This window comes from Caloenas nicobarica, chromosome 25, assembly GCF_036013445.1.
Source record: "Caloenas nicobarica isolate bCalNic1 chromosome 25, bCalNic1.hap1, whole genome shotgun sequence".
NCBI lineage: Eukaryota > Metazoa > Chordata > Aves > Columbiformes > Columbidae > Caloenas > Caloenas nicobarica.
Window position 1 is genome coordinate 2514997 of NC_088269.1, and position 24814 is coordinate 2539810.

At 48.1% G+C, this 24814-nt stretch overlaps 3 protein-coding genes across 3 annotated transcripts in view; all 3 read left to right on the forward strand.

Annotated features, from left to right (window-relative positions):
• The first annotated feature begins 324 nt into the window (after positions 1-324).
• Positions 325-3768, forward strand: PCNA (proliferating cell nuclear antigen). The gene is made up of 6 exons (XM_065651763.1): positions 325-600; positions 1263-1360; positions 1762-1829; positions 1995-2189; positions 2996-3119; positions 3231-3768. Exons 1-6 carry the CDS (start codon positions 380-382, stop codon positions 3311-3313), a joined length of 789 nt encoding a protein of 262 aa, XP_065507835.1. The 5' UTR covers positions 325-379; the 3' UTR covers positions 3314-3768.
• Positions 3769-5977: 2209 nt separating this feature from the next.
• On the forward strand, positions 5978-11181 carry TMEM230 (transmembrane protein 230). Its single transcript, XM_065651711.1, has 5 exons — positions 5978-6151; positions 7893-8020; positions 8920-9042; positions 9927-10096; positions 10479-11181. Exons 2-4 carry the CDS (start codon positions 7922-7924, stop codon positions 10065-10067), a joined length of 363 nt encoding a protein of 120 aa, XP_065507783.1. The 5' UTR covers positions 5978-6151; positions 7893-7921; the 3' UTR covers positions 10068-10096; positions 10479-11181.
• A 12598-nt stretch (positions 11182-23779) lies between these two features.
• SLC23A2 (solute carrier family 23 member 2) overlaps positions 23780-24814 on the forward strand; it is a 47341-nt gene continuing 46306 nt past the window's right edge. The window contains exon 1 of the mRNA XM_065651697.1: positions 23780-23862. The gene's annotated coding sequence lies outside the window, so the exon portion shown is untranslated. The remainder of the gene's footprint in view (positions 23863-24814) is intronic.

Consider the following 24814-nt stretch of genomic DNA (forward strand, 5'->3'; position numbering starts at 1 on the left):
CTGCAGGGATCCGAGAGCCCCCGCTCAGGCCGGACCCCCGGTACCGCCACCCCCGCTAGGCCCCACCGGCCATCGCGGCCCGCCGCGCGCTTCGGGGAAGTGCGTAAATCGCGTGGTGATTGGCTCCCGCCGAACGAGGGGGCGGGATTAGGAGGCGAAGCGGTGCCGGGATTGGCCGGAGAGCGGGGGGATCTGTCATGTGAGCGTGAATTGGCGGTCGCCGAGGGAGGGGAGGGCTGCAGGCGATTGGCTGCGGCGCGGCGGTGGGCGGGGCGCAGAAGGGTATAAAAGGGGCGCTTGGCGGGGCGCGTCGGTTTGGCGGCCGGTTGTGTCCGTGGGTTGTGTTTGTGTCCCGGTCGCTGCTGCTGCTGCTGCGAGGATGTTCGAGGCGCGGCTGGTGCAGGGCTCGGTGCTCAAGCGGGTGCTGGAGGCCCTCAAGGACCTCATCACCGAGGCCTGCTGGGACCTGGGCTCGGGCGGCATCAGCCTGCAGAGCATGGACTCCTCGCACGTCTCCCTGGTGCAGCTCACGCTGCGCTCCGAGGGCTTCGACACCTACCGCTGTGACCGCAACATCGCCATGGGCGTCAACCTCTCCAGGTGCGGGCGGCGGGGCCTTTCCGAGCGCTGGGCCGGGGGGTGCGGGGAGCGGGCCCGGGCCGGAGGGGCGCGGGGTGTGTGAGGGGAAGGTGTGAGGCGAGCGGGCGCCTTCGCTCTCGCTGTCCCCGGGGAGCGGTTCCTGGGGCGGGCGGGGGCCGTTGGGGTCCCCCCCCATGGTCCTTCCCCCCCATTCTCCTCAGAGCTCTCGCGCCGTTTTTTCGCGGGGCCCGTCGGCGGCGCTGACGTCACTGCCGAGCGCGCCGTGGCGGGAAAGGCTGGCGGGAGCGGGGCGGCCATGGCGCGTAACCGCCAGGCCAGGGGATGGGGCGGGGGGGAACCCGGGCTCTGCTCACAGAATCACAGAATGTCAGGGGTTGGAAGGGACCTCGAAAGCTCATCCAGTCCGATCCCCCCTCCGGAGCAGGAACACCCAGATGAGGTTACACAGGAAGGTGTCCAGGCGGGTTGGAATGTCTGTAGAGAAGGAGACTCCACAGCCTCCCTGGGCAGCCTGGGCCAGGCTCTGGCACCCTCACTGTGAAACCGCTCCCTCCGAGGCTGCTGCTCGCCGGCCTTGTTTTCACTCTGTACCAGACAATGGGTTGGCATTCCTGTTCTGTGTCTTCATAATCCTGTGAGTAACCGGCCTTTCCTCCCCCCAGCATGTCCAAAATACTGAAGTGTGCTGGCAACGAAGACATCATAACTCTGCGAGCCGAAGACAATGCGGATACGTTGGCTCTAGTGTTTGAAGCACCAAGTGAGTGTTAGATTTGGGAGCAAATTTTGCTCCTGTGATATTTTTAGGTAATATTCATAAACCATGCAGGTGGGGGGGAAGGAAGTGACAAGAAATGGTTCAGAAATGAGAGGGGCCACCTGATAATTCTGGAACTGTCTGGAGATGTAAGCTTAGTCAACTTTACAAATGTTTTCTTTGTAAGAGACTAGGCCACAAAGAGATGCCCTTGGCAGGTTCCTGTCTTAGAGCCTGCAAAAGGCTGTTGGGGTCACTTCCAGATTTCAAGCTCTAATTAAACAAGGTGGATCTTATTGTCATAATTGAACTGTTTTCACCTGGAGGGAGGAAAGGGGCAAAAGTTAAATTCAGGATGAAGACTTTTGGGAAACACTGGCTCAAACTATGTTTTATTTCTTTAGATCAGGAAAAGGTTTCTGATTATGAGATGAAGCTTATGGACCTTGATGTGGAGCAGCTTGGAATTCCAGTAAGTAGCGGCTCAAATGACTGTATTGTCTTAGAAATGGGCATTTTCCCATTTTTCACATCAAACTTTGAGCTTGTAACGTAATTTCCATTGGAAAGACAAAGTCAAGCGTAATGACTAGACCAAGCTTCTTGGTCAAGTTTAATTCTGACACTTCCTTCACAGGAACAAGAATACAGTTGCGTGGTGAAAATGCCTTCTGCTGAATTCGCGCGCATCTGCAGAGATCTCAGCCACATCGGCGATGCAGTTGTCATCTCCTGTGCGAAAGACGGTGTGAAGTTCTCAGCTAACGGAGAGCTGGGCAACGGAAATATCAAACTGTCACAGACCAGTAATGTGGATAAAGAGGAAGAAGCTGTAAGTTAAACCTTCGTGGTGACTGCTGTGTCCTCAGTGTTGAGGTTTTTACTAATACGAATAATTCTCTGACCTGTCGAGGGCTAAAGTTGGGTCACTGGATTATGTATTTCTCTAGTTTATAGTTAAGAGTCAACCGATCGTTGCCAACTGTAGGTCCCTACCCTGGGGCCTGTGGGCAGAGCTCAGCAGAACGGAGTGGGGAGCAATTCTGGCTGCCTTTGCGTGAGGTTCCTAGATCTGGAATCAGAGAATCATTTTGGTTGGAAAAGCCCCTCAAGCTCATCAGGTCCAACCATTAACCCACCCCTGGCACTGCCCCGTGTCCCTGAGAACCTCATCTCCGTCTGTCCAACCCCTCCAGGGATGGTGACTCCACCACTGCCCTGGGCAGCCTGTTCCAATGCCCAACAGCCCTTTGGGGAAGAAACTGTTCCCCAGATCCAACCTCAACCTCCCCGGGCGCAACTTGAGGCTGTTTCCTCTGGTCCTGGCGCTTGTTCCTGGGGAGCAGAGCCCGACCCCCCCTGGCTCCAAGCTCCTTTCAGGCAGGTCAGAGATCAGAAGGTCTCCCCTCAGCTCCTGTTCTCCAGCTGAACCCCCAGCTCCCTCAGCCGCTCCCATCACACTTGTGCTCCAGCCCCTTCCCCAGCTCCGTTCCCTTCTCTCAACTCGCTCCAGCACCTCAAGGTGTCTCTTGGTGTGAGGGGCCCAGAACTGCCCCCAGGATTCGAGGTCAGGCCCTTGAGAGGCCTGAGGGAACTTGTTGCATTTATTGACATTTAACCTGCCTGCTGGTTTTCCAGGTTACAATAGAGATGAATGAGCCCGTCCAACTGACCTTCGCTCTGAGATACCTCAACTTCTTCACCAAAGCTACCCCCCTGTCCCCCACAGTGACACTCAGCATGTCTGCAGACGTTCCTCTTGGTAAGTAGAAACATCTTTCCTTGTAAAATCTCGTGGAACTGCATTAAGTCCTCTTGACTTGGCAGCTTTTCTGAAGAACCTTCTAAATCTATTTGTTTTTCTTCTCCCCAGTTGTGGAGTACAAGATTGCCGACATGGGACACTTAAAATATTACCTGGCTCCAAAGATCGAGGACCAACAAGAAGGCTCTTAATTGGAGCGGGACTGAGGGGAGACGTGGTCGGCTCTGGGAGAGGACGACTGACTTTGAGGAGGAAATGGTGTTTTTAGCAATTCCAGTGCGTTGCAGCATCATATGAGCACCGTTAGGCATTTGTGTAGATACCTTTGTAAATATTTTTTGCCTTACTCTTTTGCTATACCCGTGTCATTGGAAATAGGAAATTTTGTGTTGGTTTTGTTAGTTTTTTTCTAGTCTGTTCCTGTACTTCCAATAATCTCTTTAGATGTTGCCTTGAGGTGAAATATCTTACTCCTCTCAACCTGTGTTAGAGAAGGGGTGCAATATTTAAAAAGCTGTTTCCTAGAGTTTCAGCTGTGGAATTAGTTGACTGTAGGGTTGCTGTTCAATTATGCCACAAGTTTATTTGACCTTCATCCATTTATTTGGTATTCTGCAACTTGGAAAATGGAAATAAAGACTATAATTTCATGGGTTTTATCCTGTTTAAGTGTGGATGTATGCATCAGCGCTTTGTCAAACTTTGGTTTTTCAAAGGAACTTTGCTTTTTTGCACTGGGGTTACTGGTGTCTGCTGTGATGGTTCAGGTGCTGAAACGAGGAGTGTGGGTAATGAATCGCTCTGTGATGCTGTTTCCTTTAAGCAGAGGTTTGTGGAACAGCTTTTCTCGATGGTGCAGCAGCTTTGGCCGATGCCAGCGCGGTCTCTGGCTCTCGGTGAACTCGGGGTGTGTGGACACATGCGGTGATTTGGTGACCAACGAGCCCTGTGAACCTTCTGGGTTTGGTTCCGTTTTGGGCTGATCCATGTGAAGCCGCGTGTTGCATTCGTTGGGCTTTTTTGTCCCCATTTTACATGATTCTGGTGACAAGTGTTTCCTCACCTGCTCCAGCGATTCCTCTTCATCAAGAGGCTTTGTGATCATGGTTGTATTTATTGTTGACAGAGATGTAAGGTTTACACCACATTTCACCCTGGAAGTTTGATGAAAAATAGGATTTTAAAACCATTTCAGGCACCTTCTGGGGTTTTTTTTTTTTCTTCATTTTATTGCTGCCAGCCATAAATCCTTTCCCACCGTCTGCAATGCGAGTGAGTCCACTTTGTCACAAATGAAGAAACACTAAAAACCAATTAAACAATTACAGTTGTGCTGTGGTAAGTTGTCTGGACAGGCTCTCAAGTGCTGTGGAGATGCTGATTTTTTTTTTTTTTTTTTAGGAGGCTGTGGGCAAGACAAGAATATCCTGAGTACAAACTGCCCGTGGACTTCAACAGATTGAGCAGAATTTCACAAGGTGGCAGCACCGATCAAGAGACAAATTCTGCTGTGTCAGAATGATGCAGCTACTAGGAGAGGAGCTGGTCCTGCTCTGGCTGGGGACAGGACTTGTCATGTCCCTGCCCTGGATTCTCCATTGCTGGTTGTGCTGCTTTATTAGCAGAGATGCTTTAAACTCTGGTTTTCTGCTGCTTAAACTCTGGTTTTCTGCTGCACTGCAGGTGGCTCCCTGTGCAGTTTCAGCTCCTGTACGGAGCTTTGTCTCGCGTTTCCAGAGCGTACCCCAATTTATTCTCTCAAACTCGGCTTCCTGAGCCGTTCAGTGATATTAAGAAAACATCTCGAATGCAAGATCTGACCCAGCTGCGCTCAATTGCTGAGTTGTTGCCCTTAGTAAAATTACCCAGAACAGGAGTAGTGGATACCCTGGGTAACCAGGAAGCTTTTTTCACCCCAAATATGATTCTTCTCGGATTGTATCGCCGTTGTACCCACAAGCCGAGTGAGCAAATCCAGTGAGCAATCAAAGATTCCTGGTGTTGAAATAGAGAATAATTGTGCTTTTCAATGATGTGCATAAAGCTGCGCTAGGGATTGTAACATTCCTTTTCGACCTCCTGTAGTGGCGATCACCAAACTCTTACTATTTGTCCTACTCTGCTCATAAACACATTGTAAACCATGGTTTAATTGCTTATTTTTACAGCCGTAATGACCGAATTGGGTGGCCTCGTGTTGCAAGAAACATCCTTCAGCATCAGTATCTACACGCTTGTGCGCTGCCTGTGTTCTGGATAAATCCTTAGAGAAGCCGAATGTTTGTTTTGCTGTTGCCAAACCCTAATACTCACAATTAAGATATTAATTTAAAAAAAAAAAAAAAAAAAACAAAAAAACCAAAACAAAACAAAAAACAAGCTGGGGAGGCTTAGTAAATGCTGCATGTGTTTCTCTCTGTTTGAGAGCGCACACTTTGGAAGTTTATATATTGAATATATATTGAGATTTTCTTACCGAGGAGAAAAGGAATAAGAAAGGGGGAGGGAGAATTCTTTAAAACTTTTGAGATTAGGTGTTTCAAGCTCAATCTGGTGTGTATGTTATTAATTTACAGGAACTAGAACCACGGCAATTCCCGCAATTCCGTGTTGGGAGCGATTGGAAGCGGATCCCCGCTGTGTTTCATCTGCCGGGTTAATATTGTTAATAATTTCCTGGCTTTAGCTTTTTGTGCAGTGTCTGACAGTTTCATTACATCCAGATCTTCCTTTAGAAAATCAGCTTTATTTGTGTAGAAATGATACACGTGATGGTTCACAAACCACCAACAAACGCGGCCCTGAGGTGACCGATCCACTCTGGCCTGACGGGACATGGACTGAGGATGATTAAATTTAATTCCAGCTGCTGATCTGGCCCGTGAGGCTGAAAACCGAGAAATGGCCGAGAAGCCGCGGCCTTAACCTGGAAGGAAACGACGGTGGCGGGGAATAAACTTCCTGGGTTGTCGGGCCGGGGAAGAAGAGACGCCGCGAAGGGAGAGATGGAGCAGCGGCACGAATAACGGGTGAGCGTCTCCATGGGGGTTTTATTAACGTTTCGAAGCCCAGTTTTTATTAACGTTTTCAAGGGAGGTTTTGGAGGGAGTTCCCAGATGTTGGGAACTTGCTGTGTCGCAGCAGAGAAACCATTTCGGGTTCGGAGGGGGGCGGTCTGTGTGGTTTTTGTTAGATGTGACGTTTGAGCTCCCGAAAGGACAAAAAAAATCACATTCCCTTCCCTTGTTATTCCTGGGGAGAGAAGGGAGAAAAATATATTGCTATTATTTAGGGGATAAATAGGATTTTGGCTTGAAATGTTTGCATTTACTGATGAGTTTATGAGCCTGCACTCTGCCCTGGAAACCTTTCCCTGGGTTCTGACGGTGTTTAAAACACGACCGTGGCGCAGCATGTTAGAAAAATCGAATTATAAGCGTGATTCACCATTTATTTACCTCCATAAGAGCGCGGCACAGCTCGTTTCTGACCTGGAACCAACGTAGAGCGCGAGGAGAGTGAATCTCAGTGGACTTTGTTCCTGGCCCTTAAACATGAGGTTCTGAGAGGGCTTTTTTTATTATTATTTATCTTTAATAGCCTCTTTCTTCTTGATAGGCAAATTAATGAGAAGGGCAGGACAATGTCTGCAAGTGTAAATTGGAAATAATTCATAGGAATAGCCTGGTAAATGAGTCAGGAAGAAACCCCATGGTCCTCGAGGGTAACACGGGGCAGAGTCAGGAAATCCGCCACATTTCAGATGCGCTCGTTTCTTTTTGGCTTTTCCCCCCCTGAGGATGCGACTTTTACCACCCCATAGGTGGGTGATATTTCCATTATCGATGGGGCTTGAAATGTGTTTTGTCTGTGCTTGGGTTTTGCTACAAGGGGGAGGAAAAATAAAAATCAACTTCAAGGTGCGGCTGAGGGTGTTTAAGATCAGAGGGTTTTTATAAAAGGTCAGGGTGGTTGGTTTTTTGTTGTTGTTTTTTTTTTTTTTAATGAAAGTCAAATTTACCGTAGGAGGAACGAATTCCAGCGGCGTGGGGGAATTGCAGGGTACGGCTCTGGCGTAACTAAATAAAGCTTGGCTTAAACTCTGCCTCCCTCGCGGCCGGACAGACAGTGACCTGCGCTTTTTAGCTTTTTGTGGGTTTTCTTGGTCACCTCATCTACCAACCACCCTGTCCCCTCGTCATGTTCCCTCTGAGTCATCACTCGAGCTGTCTCAGTTACGACAGCTCCATTTCGTTCTAGTTTTTAGTGGTGGTGGTGTTTTTTTTTTTTAATGGGTCTATTGCAAAATATCCGGCTGGTTGAAAAGCTGCTTTGTTTAGTCCTGGTTTGGGTTTATTTTCTAGTGTCCCTGTGTAGAAGTAGCTGGACCTCAGACATCTCCTTGCAAAATAAGAGCTGCTTATACACTGTGTATTATTCTGGAATTTCTATCTTGTTTTAAACACGAGTTCTACCTCAGTTTGACTTTGCTTTCAGATATTGGCAGCTATGCTCATACTTGTGCATTTTAGGCTTAAATACGAAGCTTTGTTTGGACAGATTGAATTTATGGAAAAGAACTAACATTTATGCACAAAGGTTTATGAATTTTATGCACAAAGATGTATGAAAAAGAACAAAGATGCCTTTTGGTTAGTACGGGCTTTACACTTTTGTTTCTCTTAAACATGACCACTTGATTCATGTCTCTCGGACTCCATCGTCCACTTTGCTCTGATTTTCCTTTTCTTGCTGTTTTTTGTTTTCCAGGTTCCAGCTGATGCTCCAGTTTCTATGTAATGATGCCTTCACGTACCAATCTGACTGCTGGGATTCCCAGTAGCAAAGTCAAATATTCCAAGCTCTCCAGCACTGATGATGGATATATTGACCTGCAGGTACAAAAATGGGGAAGAAAACGTCTTTCTGCTGTAAACGCAGGGTTTCCGTGGGCAGGATTCCTCGCAGAAGGGCCGTTTCAGAGCCCTGCTGCAATGATTTGTTCTGTGTCATCTGCTTTATTTTGTCTTTCAGAATTTACACGCTGAAGGGGTTGAAAACCATCAGCAGGTGTAGCTGAATTAACTTGTCTTCTGTACTGGTACAGCAAATGCTGTCAGTTTGGCTGCTCGTATTGTTTTAGAGTCCTGTTTCTAGCTTTCATTTACTGTTCTTAAATAAAGCAGCTGTAGCCGCAGCCTCCAAAGTAAGAAGCTGCTCAGAATTATCTAGTTTGCATCAATTTTGCAAAAGAAACACCATAGCGCTTTTTCATATGCAGCTTTGCAGCTTGAAGTCTGTTCAAAACAAGGCCTACAGACAACAGTACCTTATTTCATAACAATCTTACTTTAGAATCATTTCAAAAGCCAACAACATAATGAAAGCAAAAATCGGGTCAGCATCATTATCTGAGCTTTTCTTACGTACCCACGTTTAGAAGTTTTCATTAATGAATTAATGGCAGGTCATTCTTGATATAGAAATCATAAGAGGTGTTATACGCACAAAGAGAATATGTAACCAACTCTGTAATGCTGGTGTAACAGCTGTAATTGCTCTGGTTCCAGCTGGCCAGCTTAGCAGAACGTGTACCAAAAATCAGCGATGGAGAAAAGTAACTACATGATTGTCCTGTAAGGAACAGGGACTTGGACTCAATGATGCTTATGGGTCCCATCCAGCTTGAGATAGAATCATCGAATATCTCTGCTGGTGTGGGATCTGTGTCTCTGCCATGGTGGGAGGGGAATTGTGCTGGGTTAAGCTGTTTAATACTTGGGTTTTTTCCATCCAGTTCAAGAAGAGCCCACCAAAAATCCCCTACAAGGCCATCGCGCTGGCGATCGTGCTCTTCATGATCGGGACCTTCCTCATCATCATCGGCGCCCTCCTCTTGGCAGGATACATCAGCAAAGGCGTAAGTGCTTTAATTATGCTTCTGTTAGGAGCTTTGCGCTGCTCGCCCGTTCCTCAAAGCCTGCCGTGAACCGAAATGTTCCATTTGAAAATTTCAAGCCAGAAAGCGATGCCCTGTGCTGCCTCGCTGCTGCGACGGCCTCTGGTGTCCCCCTCTAATGTCCCCTCTGATGGCCTGAGAGAGTCCGGAGCGGGTTTGTAGCTGGAGATCTGCCCGGGAGGGCTGAGTTTCTCTGTCCTACCTGGGGTACGGTTTCATTTTAATGCTATTATACATCCCCGCTCGCTGTCCTGGCCAAACTTAACGCTGGGATCATCGCTCTCCTAGTGAAGATCTGGCACCTTCTGTAGGAGATTCCAGACACAGCACCACTTTGCTCATCTCTCTGCGTTTATGATCCATTGAAACGGGATCTGTGGTTTATAACAGGCTCGGTGCTGCTCTGGGGCACGTTTCTCCTTTTACCCCGTGCCGGATGGAATTGCTTTACGACCGGCAGCTGCTGCTTATCGTGGAATCGGCAGCGTTTTGGGTGGATCGGCAGGAATCCAGGCGCAGATAGGAGTGCTCGTTCTCAGCCAGGCACGCAGCACCCGGCCCTTTTGTAGCACAATTAGTACTCGGAGCAGCCACCCCTCTTATCCAAAGGAGAAATTGAGTTGAGGGTTTCCTGTAGCAAGCAGGAGCTGCCACACCAGCGAGAGGAATTTTTGCTCAGCCTGAAGAAAACTGCTATCTTTCTGATTTAAATGAACTTTTTATCCATCAGCTGGGCCTTAGGGATGAATAATTGTGGTAATTTGCTCAGTGAGGCAGGGCTGAAAAAGGAAAGGCTCCCCGATGCACGTTTTCTTTTTGCGCTCGCATCTCTCTCTGTGCCGCAGGGAACGGACCGCGCCGTCCCCGTGCTCATCATCGGGATCCTGGTGTTTCTCCCGGGCTTCTACCACCTGCGCATCGCCTACTACGCGTCCAAAGGCTACCGGGGCTATTCCTACGACGACATCCCGGATTTTGACGATTGAACGATGTGTTAAATTGCATTTCTAATTAGGTTGGTGGTAAGAGCTGTTAATTCCCCCGGATCTCGGCGCCTGTAAGATTGTAGGTGAAGTGAATCGGTCACAAGACGCCAGTTCCCGAGTTTGAGGTGTCGCAGGATTTTCGGTTGGGGGGGTGGGGGGTTTGAACGTGGACTTGACCAAAAGGATTTTGCAACATTAGGCGGGAAGAACATGTGATTTGTTGTGTTTTCCTCTCTTGGTTACATAATGCTGGTTGCTTGTAAGAAGTTCTTCTTGGGCAAGGCAATTCTAGCAATTTTCCAAAACCAGATGAGCCAGTTTCAGCAGCAAAGATATTTGGTTTTTATTTCCTTATAGAGTTTATTTCAGTTTTCAGTGACATTGTGGTTATCGCTGGGTTTACTTTTGCAGACAAACGCCGTAGTGAAATTCTTTTGCTCTCTGCCCATCAGAAGTGCTTCCAATCTACTTGTCCTGTGCTCATCTGGAGTAATGGAAGTCAGACGTGTGCAAGAGGGGAGGAAACTGCATTTGCATTAAACAATTTACACATAGTGCATTTGCACAACTCCTCTTGTCCGGCCGACCAAGGTTATTTACTCAGCAAACGCATTTTTCCGAAGCAAACCATTGCCCACGCCGCTGTTGCTTTTGGCAAAATCCACTTATCCTTTAAAAGGCCTGTTGTTGGATTTTGTTTATTATTTTAAACCAAACGGATACAAGCAGAAGAATTGGAATCCGGACCAGGACTCAAGTGTCTAAATACGAAAAATGTTCGTTTTGACTAGTGTGGATATTGGAGACACTTGAATTCCATCTGTTCTATGTATATTTGGAATCATTTTGTCCTCGTCTAGATAATATGCTGTGCATAACTCCCTAGACTGGTCAAAAGAAAATCTCCGTATAGTTTGTACTGAACAAATCTTGTTTGTATTGTTTTGATAGCTTCAGTGATATGTTATTCAGGGAAAACAGATCAGTAGCTCTATTTTATGTAAAATAAAACCCGTTGGTCTCCTGAAGCAGGAACGAACTCAGTGTCCTGGAGAAAAAGTGACAAGTAGTGATGCAAGTATGTGCATTTAATATGAATAAACTTCGCTATATTCTGTGTACAAACCGTAAGTTTCTCTTTTTCACGTTCACAGATCTCGCTGTGTGCTAGAAACTGTTCTGGGCAACCAGATTAAGGCTTTAGGTGCATCTGCTGCTGCCCGATGCAGCCGCTGCCATCAGCGCTGGGCTGTGCTGAGCTTTGGAACGGCAGAGCCGGGGACAGGGATTAACCTCACCAGGTCAGGATTGGCTTGTTGAACCTCACGCACAGCCCTCCTTAAACGTGCCAAGACCCCAGACGTCTAATCGCTTTGTTTCAGGGTCCAAATATCCGTTTCCTTTCGTTGTGCGGTGTGACGGTGTCTGTTTGAACGTGGCCTGCGCTGATACTCCAGGATTATCGCGCGCGCGCCTTGCGGACTGAACATTTTTGGCAGGAAGAGGGGCGGATTATCACTGCCAGCACAGAGCAGGTCTGTGGAGATGCTGAGATGAGAACAGCGCTCGATAAAAGCCTTGCTCTGAAAATCGCCTTTTTTCCTCCTCCGATGTTCTCCGTTAAACCCAAAGCCTGAGCCAAGATCTTTTTTTAACCTACGTCTCGCCCTCATTTGGCTTAATTGGCTGCACTCTGAGCAATAGCTGATTGAATTTGGGATGTCCCTCCGCACGTTCTCTGCTGCGTCACGTCGGCCTCACGTTCCTGACGTGCCGGTCCTGGCGCCGACTCTTCCCAGATGTTGTCACGTCCTTGGCAGCAGCTGAAATGTGGCAATTGAAGCCGGGTCTGGGCCAGGAGAGCGGCTGCTGCCGCAAACCTGTGAATCAGCCGCTATTAGGGGATAAGAATGTGGGGCTTGTTTGGGTTTTGGGAAAGGGGAGAGAAAGTGCAAGGGAAGTTTAGATGGAAAAAGAAAAGCAGGAGGGAGAAGATGCTCTCCAGTGGGGCTGAGAAGATGTGGAAAGTTGGGTTGACTCAAGGATAAGGAAATGCAGGGGGTAGGAGAAGAACACGTTGACCTTTCTGGAGGAAAGGCAATTAATAAATTTATTTTTTATTTGACAGAAGCAAAGCCCTCAGGCAGCACAGTGTATAAATATGAACAGTCCCTGCCCTGGTGCTCAGGGCTGTCTGGATGAGGGATGGCCAAAGGGAAATCTTCCTCTCTACAGGGATTGTTTTCTGTCCAATTTGGAAAAAAAGAGGCACTTTTGGGAAAGAAAAAAGCTATGGTGACCCCTGGAAAAATGTAGATCCAGGCGACTTCATTCGTTGAGCTGACATATTGCATTCTAAGCATGGTTTTCCTGCAGAGTTGGCCTCTAGATGTTCAAATGTCTATTAATTGCCAGGGTTCAATTTTCTCTCACAAAACAGTTTACGTTTATTTCAAGAGATTGGAAAATTTGGCTGCAAACACTTGGTTTCTCTGAGCCGGGTCAGCGGTGCTCTGGTGTAGGTTCGAGTGTAATCGGTACCGTCAGCTCTTGTATTTGTTCAAATATTAGGTCCTTGGTTCCCCTCCTGTAAAATCACAGCTGTTGTGGGTTTGGGAGGAACTGACTGAGTCACTACAGTGATGTGGGGAAGAGGAAAACGCCTGGGAAGAAGTTTCTGGTTCTAGAGCAGGACTTGAATGATAAATAAGGCGCCGGCCAAACGCTGATGAATGAGGATAATACTGAATAGCTGGTTTCTTTATTGAGCGTCACCCACTCTGGGCAGCTGTCTACCAGAAATAAATAGTCGGCATTTATATAGCTCGATGGGGTATTATGATGCACAGAAGCTCTGGAGAAAGAACACGCACCGAGATTTTAGGCTTTTCTCTAGTTTGGGAGTGCTTGAATTCAGGTATCCTCAGTGATGCTCTTCTGTGGTAGATTTATACGATTATGTACTTAATACCATAAAGTTCCTGGGAAGACATTTGGAAATGTGATTCTAGAGTCCTCTGGCCAGCAGTCCCACAGAAATTCTCCCCAATGTATTATTTATAAAAGCAGAGACTCATTTGAAGTAAATGTCTTGATTTTATGTTTGGGGTGGCTTTGTGGGTTGTTGGGGAGGGTTTTTGTGTTTGGTTTTGGTTTTTTTTTTTTTTTTTGCTATCTGGGTGAACAAAGCTAAAGAAAGTTCCCAAGCATCATCCCATCAGAGGAAACTTCCCTTACATAGAGAAGCTGTTTGAAACATCCAGGTGAACAAACCGGGTGGAACAAACAAGGCGGCAGTGGAGACTCTTGGGTGGCTGCAGCCATGAACTCCAAGCCCTGGAGACGGCTGCAAGATCCAGAGCAGCTCTTTCTCTGCTTCTCGTTTGCAGCGGCTCATCGTTAAGAGCTCATTGTGCTCCCTGAGGCAGCGGGACCTGTTCTTGTCCTCTCCAGGAGGCTCCTGCCCACTGTTGGTGGTGCAAATGCCACCAGCTGACAGAGGTGGCCACCACGTGGAACTCATTTTCTAACACTTCCCACAGCGTTTCCCTTGAGAAGGGGAATCTCGCAGCAGATTTGTACCAAGCGGTGACATTCAAGTGTTGAGTTAAGGAGTGAACCTGCTGCCCACGTGCTGGCTGGGGGACCTTGGTGGGTTTCCAGGAGAGGCTGCGCACCCGGAGATGCTGCTGGGAGCAACGTGATGGCCTCTGCGAGGATTTATCGCAAATACCACATCAGTGCTACGTCTCTAGGTCGTGGTCAGTGCCCCTGTTGGGATATCGTGTAGAAGGACGCCTGCCCGAAAGGGGTTCTGTATCATAGGAGGGATGGAGATGAACACAGCAGTGGGAAGGGGCAATAGGAAAAGCCAGAATGAGCCAAATGTGCAAATGGTTCTGCTAAACCCTTGAAAGAAGAGGCAGAAATTGCACTTGTGTCGGTTGCTTGATGTGATGGAGCAGTGAGGGGTTTCACCAGCACAGACATTGTGTGTGAGTCTGAGTCCAGGTGGAGCCACAGCCCTGAAGGCTCATCCCGCTACCCCGGTCTCTCAATTCTTTGTTTTAAGGCTTGAGGAGCTGACAACGTTGTGATTCTTACAGGATCATGATTTTGCACCTGTCCACGCAGCCAGACTTGTGAGAGGTGTCGTTCCCTCTACAGGTGCTGCAGCCTGATCCTGGAAAAGGGGCTGGAAGTACAAAAACGATCCGAGGCTGGAACGGCTCTGCTGTGAGACAGGCTGAGAGAGTTGGGGAGTTCAGCTGGAGAAGAGAAGCTCCAGAGAGACCTTGTTGCTGCATTTCTGTGCTTAAAAGGGGACGATAAGAAAGATGGGGACAGACTTTTGAGCAGGGCCTGTTGCGATAGGACAAGGGGTGATGGTTTTAAACTAAAGGAGGGAGATTCAGGCTGGATATAAGAAATTGTTGGCCCTGAGGGTGGTGAGAGCCTGGCCCAGGGTGCCCAGAGAGGTGGTGGCTGAACCATCCCTGGAGACATCCCAGGCCAGGCTGGACGGGGCTCTGAGCAACCTGAGCTGGTGCAGATGTCCCTGCTCATGGCAGGGGGGGCACTGGGGGAGCTGGGGAGGCCCCTTCAACCCAAACTGTTCTATGATACTCCAGGTAGCAAGTTTCCACGTGTTCTACATATTTCTCAGCATCACTGTCGATTGTTAGGCAAGTGATGAGCAAGGCCCATCGCTGGTCCTATGGTGATGCTACAAGAGGAAAATTGAGTTTCTAACTCCTTTTCTCACCGGTGATTTGTATTTCCTCACCCTCAAGGCCTGGCTGGAGGCTGCACTTTGTCTGCAGAGCTGGGTGATTGTGAGGAATCTGGGCTGGCCAGCAGGTTCCTGATCTTAGTCCTGAAAATATTCTACTAAAGTTGTGCGAAACATCTGCAGAGATGGAGGGAGAATGTGATGACTCAGAGCACACAGGCTATGAACCCCGTGCTATAAATACAGCCATAAACCAAATCATTTCTTGAACAAACAGCACAATCTGCAACAGCATCTCCGGTGCTTTTCTGGTACCCGTCGTGCAGGAACACTCAGCCCAGCCCCACGGTCGGGATTTGCTTTGTGTCAACTGCAATTAGCCAAATTCAGCAACATTTGCCACCGAGAGGCTCCGTGCTCTGCTGCTGCTCTTCCAGCACTATGGATTTTTTTGCTTAGCACAAAAGACGACGTCAAAGCCCCGCAGGGCAGGAAGAAATGACTCGGCACAACAGTTCTGTCCCTTCTAATCGGATTTGTGCTTCACTCCACTTACGCTGTGGTCCAAACCAGTTTCTCTGCACTCTCTCCATCCTCCTCCCCCTTGTGCCTGGTCCTTAAAGGTCCCAGGGCTCAGCTCGTTCACACAACCGCATCTTCTCCCTCGGCCATTCCTTAAGCTTCCTCCTGGCCGCTCCCTCAGGGTGTTTCTCCTGTTCTTCCCAGTGAGATCTCTACCTCCAGGACTCCTCCTGCCTTCCCACTTGGCCCTTTCCTCGTTGCTGAACCCCAGAGCTCATCAGCTTAGCAGGTAAGTGCAAACTGGACCTTTGCTTTGCCTTTTCCAGCTCAGGGACGTCAGCAATCCCGGCCTCATTTTCTGCCTTCTCTACCTGCTGAAATGAAAACGTTCTTTGCCTTTTTCCTGGAGCTCCGCGTTCATCCCTGGCTGTGTTTTCATGCTGTGTTCTGCGTTGCCCGTGTGAAAAGCGGATATGCGTTTTCACAGGGTTCCTTTTCTCTATCCTCAAGCTGCTTGTGTCTTAAGGTTTTTAGGAATGCTGGATTTAACTAAAAATAGTCCAGACAGTTCAGTGGGCCACAGCAGTTTCCTCCCTCCCAAGAGAACTGGCTTTGTTCTGGCTTCAGCCAAGGGTCAAGGGAAGATAAAATCTTGGGAAAAGAGCTTAATTGTGGATTAGAAATTATTGTTTCCAAAATATTTCATGGACTGTTTTGCTTCTCCAGGCTCAGGCAGACTTTGGTTTGTGCTGATTAGGTACTTGTTACCTTGAGGCTTTTCCTTCTGTGCTTCTGCCCATATCTAGGAAGATTTTAATTGGAAGCAAGACGATTATTAGATCCTTTTTGTGGCCTGCATGGACAGAGCTGACTTGTGACAAGGATCAGGAAGCGAATGTTTCCTTCCCCGTCACTGTCCTTGTGCTGGAGACTGAGCTGTGATGTTGTATCTTGGTATCACAGACCCGGGAGAATCACACGGAGCTTTCCCAGTCCTGCTGCGCTTACCGTAAGGAACAAAATCGCGATGAATCTTCTCTGAGACGGCTCTTTCCGCTCCTGCGAAATAGCGATTTTGGCGCTGAAAGCGCAAGTTCTGTGGAGGAATCGCCGCTTCAGCCTGGGCTGTTAAAAAAAAAAAAAAAAAGGAAGAAAAACTCCACTAGTCACCACTAATTAATTTTATTTTGAAATATTTACTTGGACTGATGTTGTAGCTGCTTTTAAGTCTTTAAAAGATTAGCTGCCTGCTCGTCTTTCATGCCTGCAACCATTTATTTAAGCTGTTGCTGCAAATCACGCTATTAACCTGTCATGCGAGGCTCTAACCGTTCTTTCCTTGGCAGTGGGAGATGCGCGGTACAGTCTTGCGGACGTGACAGTGGGAAGTTACAACATCCACAGCCAGGTCTTGGGGGTTCTTCTCCCAGCTTGAAAAGCTCCCTGAAGGAGGGGAAAGATACAAGATGAATATAGCAAGAATTGTCGAAATATTGCAAAGCCTACTGAGGGGCTGTAAAAACTTTACCGTGTTGCGTGATATTTAACGCAAGTGGTCAAACCAAGCGACCAAAATGCAGCTGCCGGGGGAGGGTTCACTCACTTAAGAGCATCAGTTTCTGAGCTAAAAGCTGCATTTAGCAAAGGAAATGTCAGGTGGATCTAGAAAGAATCCCTGAAGAAAGCCGAGAACTCACCTCAGCAAGGATTAGTTCTTATGCGTTTAGTGTAAAAGAGAAAGATTTCAGATCCCTAAACCTACAAATACTAGTTAGCATCACTACATCATTTTCTAGCAGTTGTTTTCATTAATATGTCATTAGAAAAACCTACCAGCTCCTACAGTATTCATTTTTCTTGTCTCTTAACACTAACAGTTCACGTCTCAGCGTGACTACTGCTATTTTGGGTGGTTCTTTTCCAGACAAATGTCTTGTTTTCTCTGTATTGGCTACTGCAGGTCAAGTGAATCCTCTCTGCCTTTTATTGCATGAGAACAGAGGCAGGATTGTAACACGGCCAGTTCAAATGTGTGCCTAAAAATAGCCCAGTGGATGGTCTCCAACTTCAAACACCAAAAAACGCACTTGTAAAGGTTTCTCTTTGTTGGGTGGCCGCATTTCAAATCGCTGAGGAGACTCTTCAAAGTTCAACTCACAAACAGCTCGTGTTTTAATCCTCCTCGTGGAACAAAGGAGACGATTTTCACTTGCATCCGCGGTTGGCTCAGACGCTGAACGCTTGGAGCTGTCAGCCTGGATGATAAAATTGTGGGAGGTGGGTTTATCATCCCTTGGGGAGGATCAGCGCAGGGGACACTGTCCTGGTCCCTGTCACAGGTTTTGGGAGCTCCGGGCAGGTGCACGTCCCTTCTCCCACCTCCGCTGCAGGTAGGGACAATAATTTAACAGCGGCAAGAGGGGCCGGAGCTCGCAGAACACTTGGGTGACAGCGAATCGGAGTATCTGGCGCTAATTACCAGTAGCAGAGAGGTGGCACTTGGGGCAAGGAAGGAGTTAACAAAATAAGGGCAGTTAGTGGGGGAGAAGTTGGAGTCCATTGTTCCAGGCTCTGCTGTGGATTCGCTTTTTTATCTTTGCATCTCTGAGTCTTGGCTCTCACGCAGGGGGCTGCCAGGCTTTGCTGCTTCTGGTTTTACTTAGGCTGAGCCCACCAAGACCTGGGCTGTACCCTAACCTGTGCACAGTGGGAAAGCTCTGCCGGTGGAGAACTATAAATAGCGAGTCTGGGCAGCCCTGTGGCATCCACGCTCGCTATAATTGCCCGGTTTGCACTCCTGCGACAAGTGTTAGTTCAGCTGTTGGGGAAAGAAGGAACTGAAAAGTGTTGCTGCAGTTTCCAGCTCTCGAGTTGAGCTTTGGTTTAAGCCCAATTCTCCCTCCCGCCCCAGGGAGTTCTTCTTTCTTTTCTGTATGTGTGAGAATGATGATTCCCAGTGTGATTCGGACAGTTCCACTTCAGAAGCGGGTTTGTGGGGGTGCTGTTTTGATCTTTAACTTGTGTCTCAGCACCACGCAAGTTTATTTTGTTTTTTGCCCCTTGCTAGAGGAGGTTGATCTGCAGCGATCGTTTTTCTGTCGTTCCTGACATCGCTGTGCGCTTTTGTTACTGTAAGTTCGGATGAGGAATTAAATGAGTCACGGAGAGACAGCAGAGAAAAGTAATGACAACATCCCAGACCATCCTTCCTCTCTGAACAGATTGTGGATGTTCTTTCGGAATTGTTTGCGAGTGGGTTCAAGCGATGAAAGGTTAAAACGGGGCTATTCTCCCTCTCTGCTATTGCTTCTCTGCTGAGATATGAGTAAGAACCGCAGGGATGATCCTGCCTGTTCTTTGCAGAGCAAAGGACCTTCATTTGAACTCCCAGGGGAGATGGCTTAAGAAAACCTTGTTTATTCTGTGCTACAAAATTCCTCTAATGGACCTGAAAAGGATTTTGTGCACCATGTCCACACCCTTTTGGACATAGATTAAGTGGAAATAAGTTGCTCTGCTCCTGCCTGTACACATCTGTCACCAGAAACTGTCATTTATCGCCGTAGCTTTGAGCAACATCCACACGTGCGCTTGATGTGAGGTGGTAAAACCCGGCTTGTCTCGGGTTTGGGGACTCTCTCCAAATGACAAAGGTCTCGCCTGATGGGTGGCTGCAAGCAAAACGCCAGCGTGAATGTGCAATAATGCCAGGAGCCGTCAGCCACGGGCTCTCGTGGTGTCACAACGTCCCCGAGTCAGGAGATGCGGCTCCAGCGACTCACCGTGTTGGCAACGGGAACCTGGCAGAGAACAGGAACAGGAGGATAAACACATGATGTTTTCCTGCTCCCACTCTCCCCAAGGTGTAAGGACCCTCCCTTGGCTGTTTTTGGAGCCTGTGCTTTTGAAAAGAGGATGGGAATGAGCTCTAAGGGGTGGCTGAGCCCGTCTCCTCCTTCTGCCAAATGCAGCCAGTCTCCTGACTCGGCAAGTGGAACCTCAGCTCTGGTGCAGCCCAGAGGTACCAGACAGAACAGCATCAAGAAAATTAACTCCTCATCCAAAGCACGAGCTGCCCAGTTGAGTTAGTGTTACTGGAAGTGTCCTTAATTACTTTCTCCCCTATATTCACTGATAACGTTTGGATTAGTACCACGTGGGCTGCGCAACCCTCTAGCGAGGAGCGCGGGAAGCTGTTCTGGGTGCTTTTACCTGCCAGAATCTGCTCTCCATTTACAAAATATTTTGCATTTATGAAGGTGAAGCAAGGTCTCCTCCCTCCAAAAGCTGCCAGAGCTAAAACCATCTTGATCCAAACACTAGGGATCCAACAATTCTGCAACTATACAGATTTTTTTTTTTCCCTCCTGCTCACCTATTGATTTATTATGTGAATTCAGGCTACTGTAGCTTTGCAGCCCCTGCTATTTATCTTTCTATATAGCAAGCACAGCAGTACATCTGCTCTTGGATCGCTGACCGAAGCCTCAGTAATTTGAGTACTTGGACTCAAAGCAGCCTGAGATCCTTGGGCTAAAAGCCCTATTTGCTATTAAGAGCACTTTGCACTAATTAAACTTCAGAGCATTATTCCTGGGTCTTCCCGCCTCCATCTTGCAGATGACAAAACTGAGTATTTAGCTCAGGATGTCATTCAGTTTTAGAAATAGTTCTTAGAAATATTTTTTTTTGCTAATTGTATTTCAATATAATACTGGGGAGGGGGGAAACAGTGATTGAGTCACGACTGTCCCCAAGATAAACTACAAATTTATGTAGGTCAAGGAACCTGAAGTGCTGTTTTCCACTAGGTGGTGGTAGACGGCATTTTTAAAAGGGTTTTTTCATCTTGCTTTCTTTACTTGATAGAATAGAAACCCAAGTTCTTCCCCGTTCAATGTCCTCTTCCTCTTACAGTTACTGCTCCATAATGCAGAGGAAAAAGTAAAAACATCACTGCTGGTGAGTTGCTATATTTTTTGCCTTTTCTTGGGGAGTTTTCTTTCACCTCCAAGGCAGCTGTTGAAATACCAAGGGTTTAATTTTTTATTTTGTGTAACCCAGTAAAAGCTATTCCTGTTATTCATATATACATGCGTGCTGGGTTGTTTTTAACTCCTGGACTCCATCTGTGGGATTCATATCAAATATTGTTAAAGCTGATGTTGAGGCAAACTGTTTGTTTGGTTTGGATTTTTTTCCCCCTAGTTTTCAAACAAAAAACACACCAAGAAAACAAGATAGGGAATTGGAAATGAGCTGTGGATCCCAGACCCCAAACGATCATTCCTGGACCTGACCGTGAAGTTTTGATCTGGTCTCTTGAAGCTCCTGTACTCAGATCAATGACTCGCGTCCCAATTGAGGCGACGCTTGGGTTTAAAATGGAAATTTTGAGTAAACAGCAGAGATGCCAGCCAAAAAGATTGATGCCAGTAATGTCCGTGCTGCATCTCAGGACAACCCTGACCTCCTGTAGTCCCGTCCTTACCATTTTATTTGCACAGAGCCGTGAAGACACAAATAAAATAAAGCCGGCGTGTGTGCGGAACGCGCTCGCTAAAGGTTAGTGCAGACTATCGCAATAATGTCGTGTTCTCTGGCTGCAGAGAAGGACACAGAGCCCAGCCTGAGGGCTCCACTGTCCCACGACAATACCTCTTACAGAGAATTTTAGCTCTCCGTGGGCACAAACTCAGGTCCACACTCGCACGCTGGCGTGGAGACGTTGCGGTGATTCAGGCTGGCGACTATTGCAAGGCACTATTTGCTCATGCACTTTCTAATCATTACTACCGCGATTACATTAATACTATAATATTTATCCTGCCATTATGCCAGCAAGCGTAATGACTGATTAGTAGAAAATCAAAAGGCATTGGGACTGCAGGACTGTAGTTCTAGCTAAAGAATTCAGGCCAGGTAGGGCAATTACAGGAGGAATTCGGGCTATATATTTTCAATGAACAGGTATTTTACGCTGGCTGAATTGGGAAATCTGGCATAAACCTATCGTGACTAATTGTCTAGACGCAGCAACACCTCACCTGGCCAGGTAAATCCAAGCGAGCTTTGAGGAGCTCAGATAATCTCCTAGATTAGATGTAGCATAGAAAATAAAAGAAAAGAACAAAGGGAATGTGTCTCCTTTAGGATCTCAAAGGTCTGCGCACAAAATGATTAATGACTGCTAATTTCTCTTGATAGCGTTGTTATGAAGGACGTGCACAGGCACATCCTGTGTCTTTGATACTTCCAACTTTTTTTATGGCCCTGTGAATCATTTGGGCAGAAAGTGACTGAATGTTTTTGTAAATACCTCATGGTTCTTCACTGCGTTTTAATAACAGAAATTGCATATGCCAGTGATCTCAGTAAAATTGTTTTAAATTCTAGAGTGGGACAGCGTGACAGCATAAAATGGGCTCTGGCTCCCTGAGCGAGTGAAATGCCAGAGTATTTTCTAAAACTTTACAGTACGGAAGGCCACCTGGAAGGTAATTTTATCTATTTAAGAGGAATAAAGACCTGAAAAATGCTTTGGTGGGTTTGAACCCATGGTTCCAGGGGGGTCTAGCGATGTCAAATTCAATTCCTGGAGTGCTAAATCCACCTTTGTAATCTTTCCCCTGCTCCTCTTTGGGATTATCATGGCCCCAAAGTCTCTTTATCTGTTAAATTTCAATCTGACTGATAGTTGTGTCTGAACTTCCCACTTGCGGATCTCTTGCCGTATTACCTGGATTTCACTCTGCCACCTTCCACCAGGGCAGGTTAGAAAATTATAACACACAGAAAAAAATAGAATTCTGTCTCAGTGATTTCTGAACATAGGACATCCTCGTAGGGAGACTGCATCACTGAATATGTATGATCCATCTTCCTTTTAACAGTGAAACTGCTGCAGCCTCGATCAATCTTGCGTTACTAAAATGTCCCTTGCATCACAGCTTTGTGTTCCTCTACCCTAACGAACAAAGGCTATTAACATTTAAAAGCTGCACCAACCCTGTGTGTATGTTTGGGATAAGGCCAGGTATTGAATAATGCTAAGGGATCGATATTCATAATCTAGAGCGGGAGAAGAGGCACATTGTGACTTACTCGTGTCCTATATTTCTCCATATGGTTCACGTGGAAGCCTTTTAGAAGCTTAACAAGGAGAGTATCGCAGTGAATGTGGAAAAAATGATGCGCGAGGATAAGAAGCACAAATGCGGCAGAGGCCTCGTAGGGTCTATGGTCTTAAAATAATCTCCTGGGTTTTAATGGGATCTGATGAAACCCTCTTTAGAGGGGCAGCAGGACACAGGGGGTCGGACAGCTGGTGAACAAATACTGTTTATTCCTGGTAGCCGAACTCTGCGCAGACAGCAACTTATTAAGGCAAAGACCTGAAAGATCAACAAAGAATTGCAGGTCTGGGTAAAATGATGCAATGGATTACAATTAGTGTCACCGGTCCAGGGGGCACAGGGTTTTCTATCAACTTAACGGCGATGAGGCGCCTTAATCAAATAACGAAGGGGCTGGTGGGAGGGAAAGATCAGCGTTGGTCGATATGATCTCAAGGACACCTACTGTAAATTTGCAGGTTGTAGCATGGCTTTTTTTTGAGGGGAAAAAAGGTTAAATTATTGGAGGTGGCTTTGGGGACTCAGCCCTGGCTTCCTGGGAAAGCGTTGAGGAGCAAAAGGCTTCATGAGCTTGGCAAGTCCAAGAACTGTGTGTCCTGGAAAGGGCAGAAGCCACATTAAAGCGAGCTAAGGTTAAGAAAACCCATCAGGAATTGTGGGTTCTGTCAAGAGAGGTGGTGTCCAGCTGTGGTATGTGGTCTCAAAGTGGGAGATCTCTGTGGTTTGTCTGAAAACACCCAACTCCGTGTGCTGATGATGGCAGATTTGCCTCATTCCTTAGCCAGAAAACTGGGAAAAATCTCAGGAAAGCGCTATTTTTAGGACGAAGAATACATGTGTGGTGGAGGTGTAATCTTTTGGGGGCTCGACTTCTTTAGCCTTCCTTTTTCCCCCCACCCGAAGTTCAATCTCCTATTAGAAAAACTGTTATTTTCCCTAAAAAAAAAAAACAAAACACAAACAAATAAACCCCAAAAAAACCCCAACAAACCAAACCCCAGAGAGTGTGAGGGCTGAGGGCAGCCTGTGCTGACAACAGGTGAGCGCCATTTTCCTGGGGGCTGGGGAGAGACCCCGACACCCCCCCCCCAAAACGAGGGACCCCCCCCCAAAACGAAGCGCCCCGCGGGGACCGAGCCCTGCTGAGGGGGACCGGAGCCTGGAACCCCGCTCGTCCCCGGGTCCCGGCCGCCCCACCGCCCCGGGGCCGCCATGGCAGCCGGGCCCTGAGGAGAGAAGCGCTGAAGGGCGGCGGGCGCCATCTTGTCGGGGGCGGAGCGGGGCCCGGCCCGCCCCGTGCTCTGCCTGCCGGGCCGGCCCCGGCCCCGCCGCACTCGCCGCTGCCGACCGAGCGGAGCGGAGCCGCAGCCCCAGCGCCATTGCCGCCTTCAGCTCGCTATGGCAGGTGAGCCCCGTCCTCCTTTTCCTCCTCCTCCCGCGGGCGAGGCGCCGCTGTGCCCAGCTCTGAGGGAGCAGCCTCGGCGGCGCCTCCCCCGCGCCGCTCTCCCCTCAGCCCGCCGCAGTCATTGCTCTCGCCTCCCGCCTGCTGTCACCTCCATGCCGGCTCCCCCGCCGCCGCAGAGCCGCCCTCCATCCCCACACACCCGGGGCTCCCCCCTTCCTCCTCCCGCGGAGGTGGCTCGGGGCTCCCCGGCAGCCTCCACCATGTTTCCCGGCCGCGGTTTCACCTTGGCCGCGCGGTTCCTGCCCGCCCCGCGCCGCCCGTGCCTCCCCTCCTCACCCTTTTATTTTACATTTATAATCTAAACCCTTCCCTGTACCCCGTGCCGGGGTTTTATAGCTCGGCATCGCCTGGTTGGAGGGGAAGGGGCACCCACCCGAGCGGGCACCTGCGGCGGCACCACCTGCCCGCGGGGCAGAGACACCCGTGGGGCTCAGCCCTGGGGGGGGTGGGAGTTACTCCGTTCCATTGAGGTAATATAGATATTTTTTCTTTTTATTTTTTCTTTTTTTTTTTTTCCCCCCCTTTGATGTGAAACAAAATGGGTGGCAGAGTGGCAAGCTCGCAGATGGGATGGAGAAATGCAGGTTAATTCTGGTCCTGAAGGGGTGGCCTCGCTCTCTTGTCTGATCCTGTTCTCGTGATACGCTTGGAGGTTTGGGGGTTTTCTTTCCTTTTTATTTATTCGTTTGCCCTTTTTAATTTTTCTTTTCCCCAGTGCGGATCGAGGCAGTAAATATTTCTGTGGGGTTTTTTTGCTTTTGACTTGCAAGCCCCATTTGTGTCTTGTGTGGTTTTCTTTTGTTTTAAGGTACGTTTTGGGTAGAAGTAAGTCATGTAGGTAGCACAGAAAAATGCCCAAACAAAGCTTATTGAAAGCCATCGATTAGGTTTC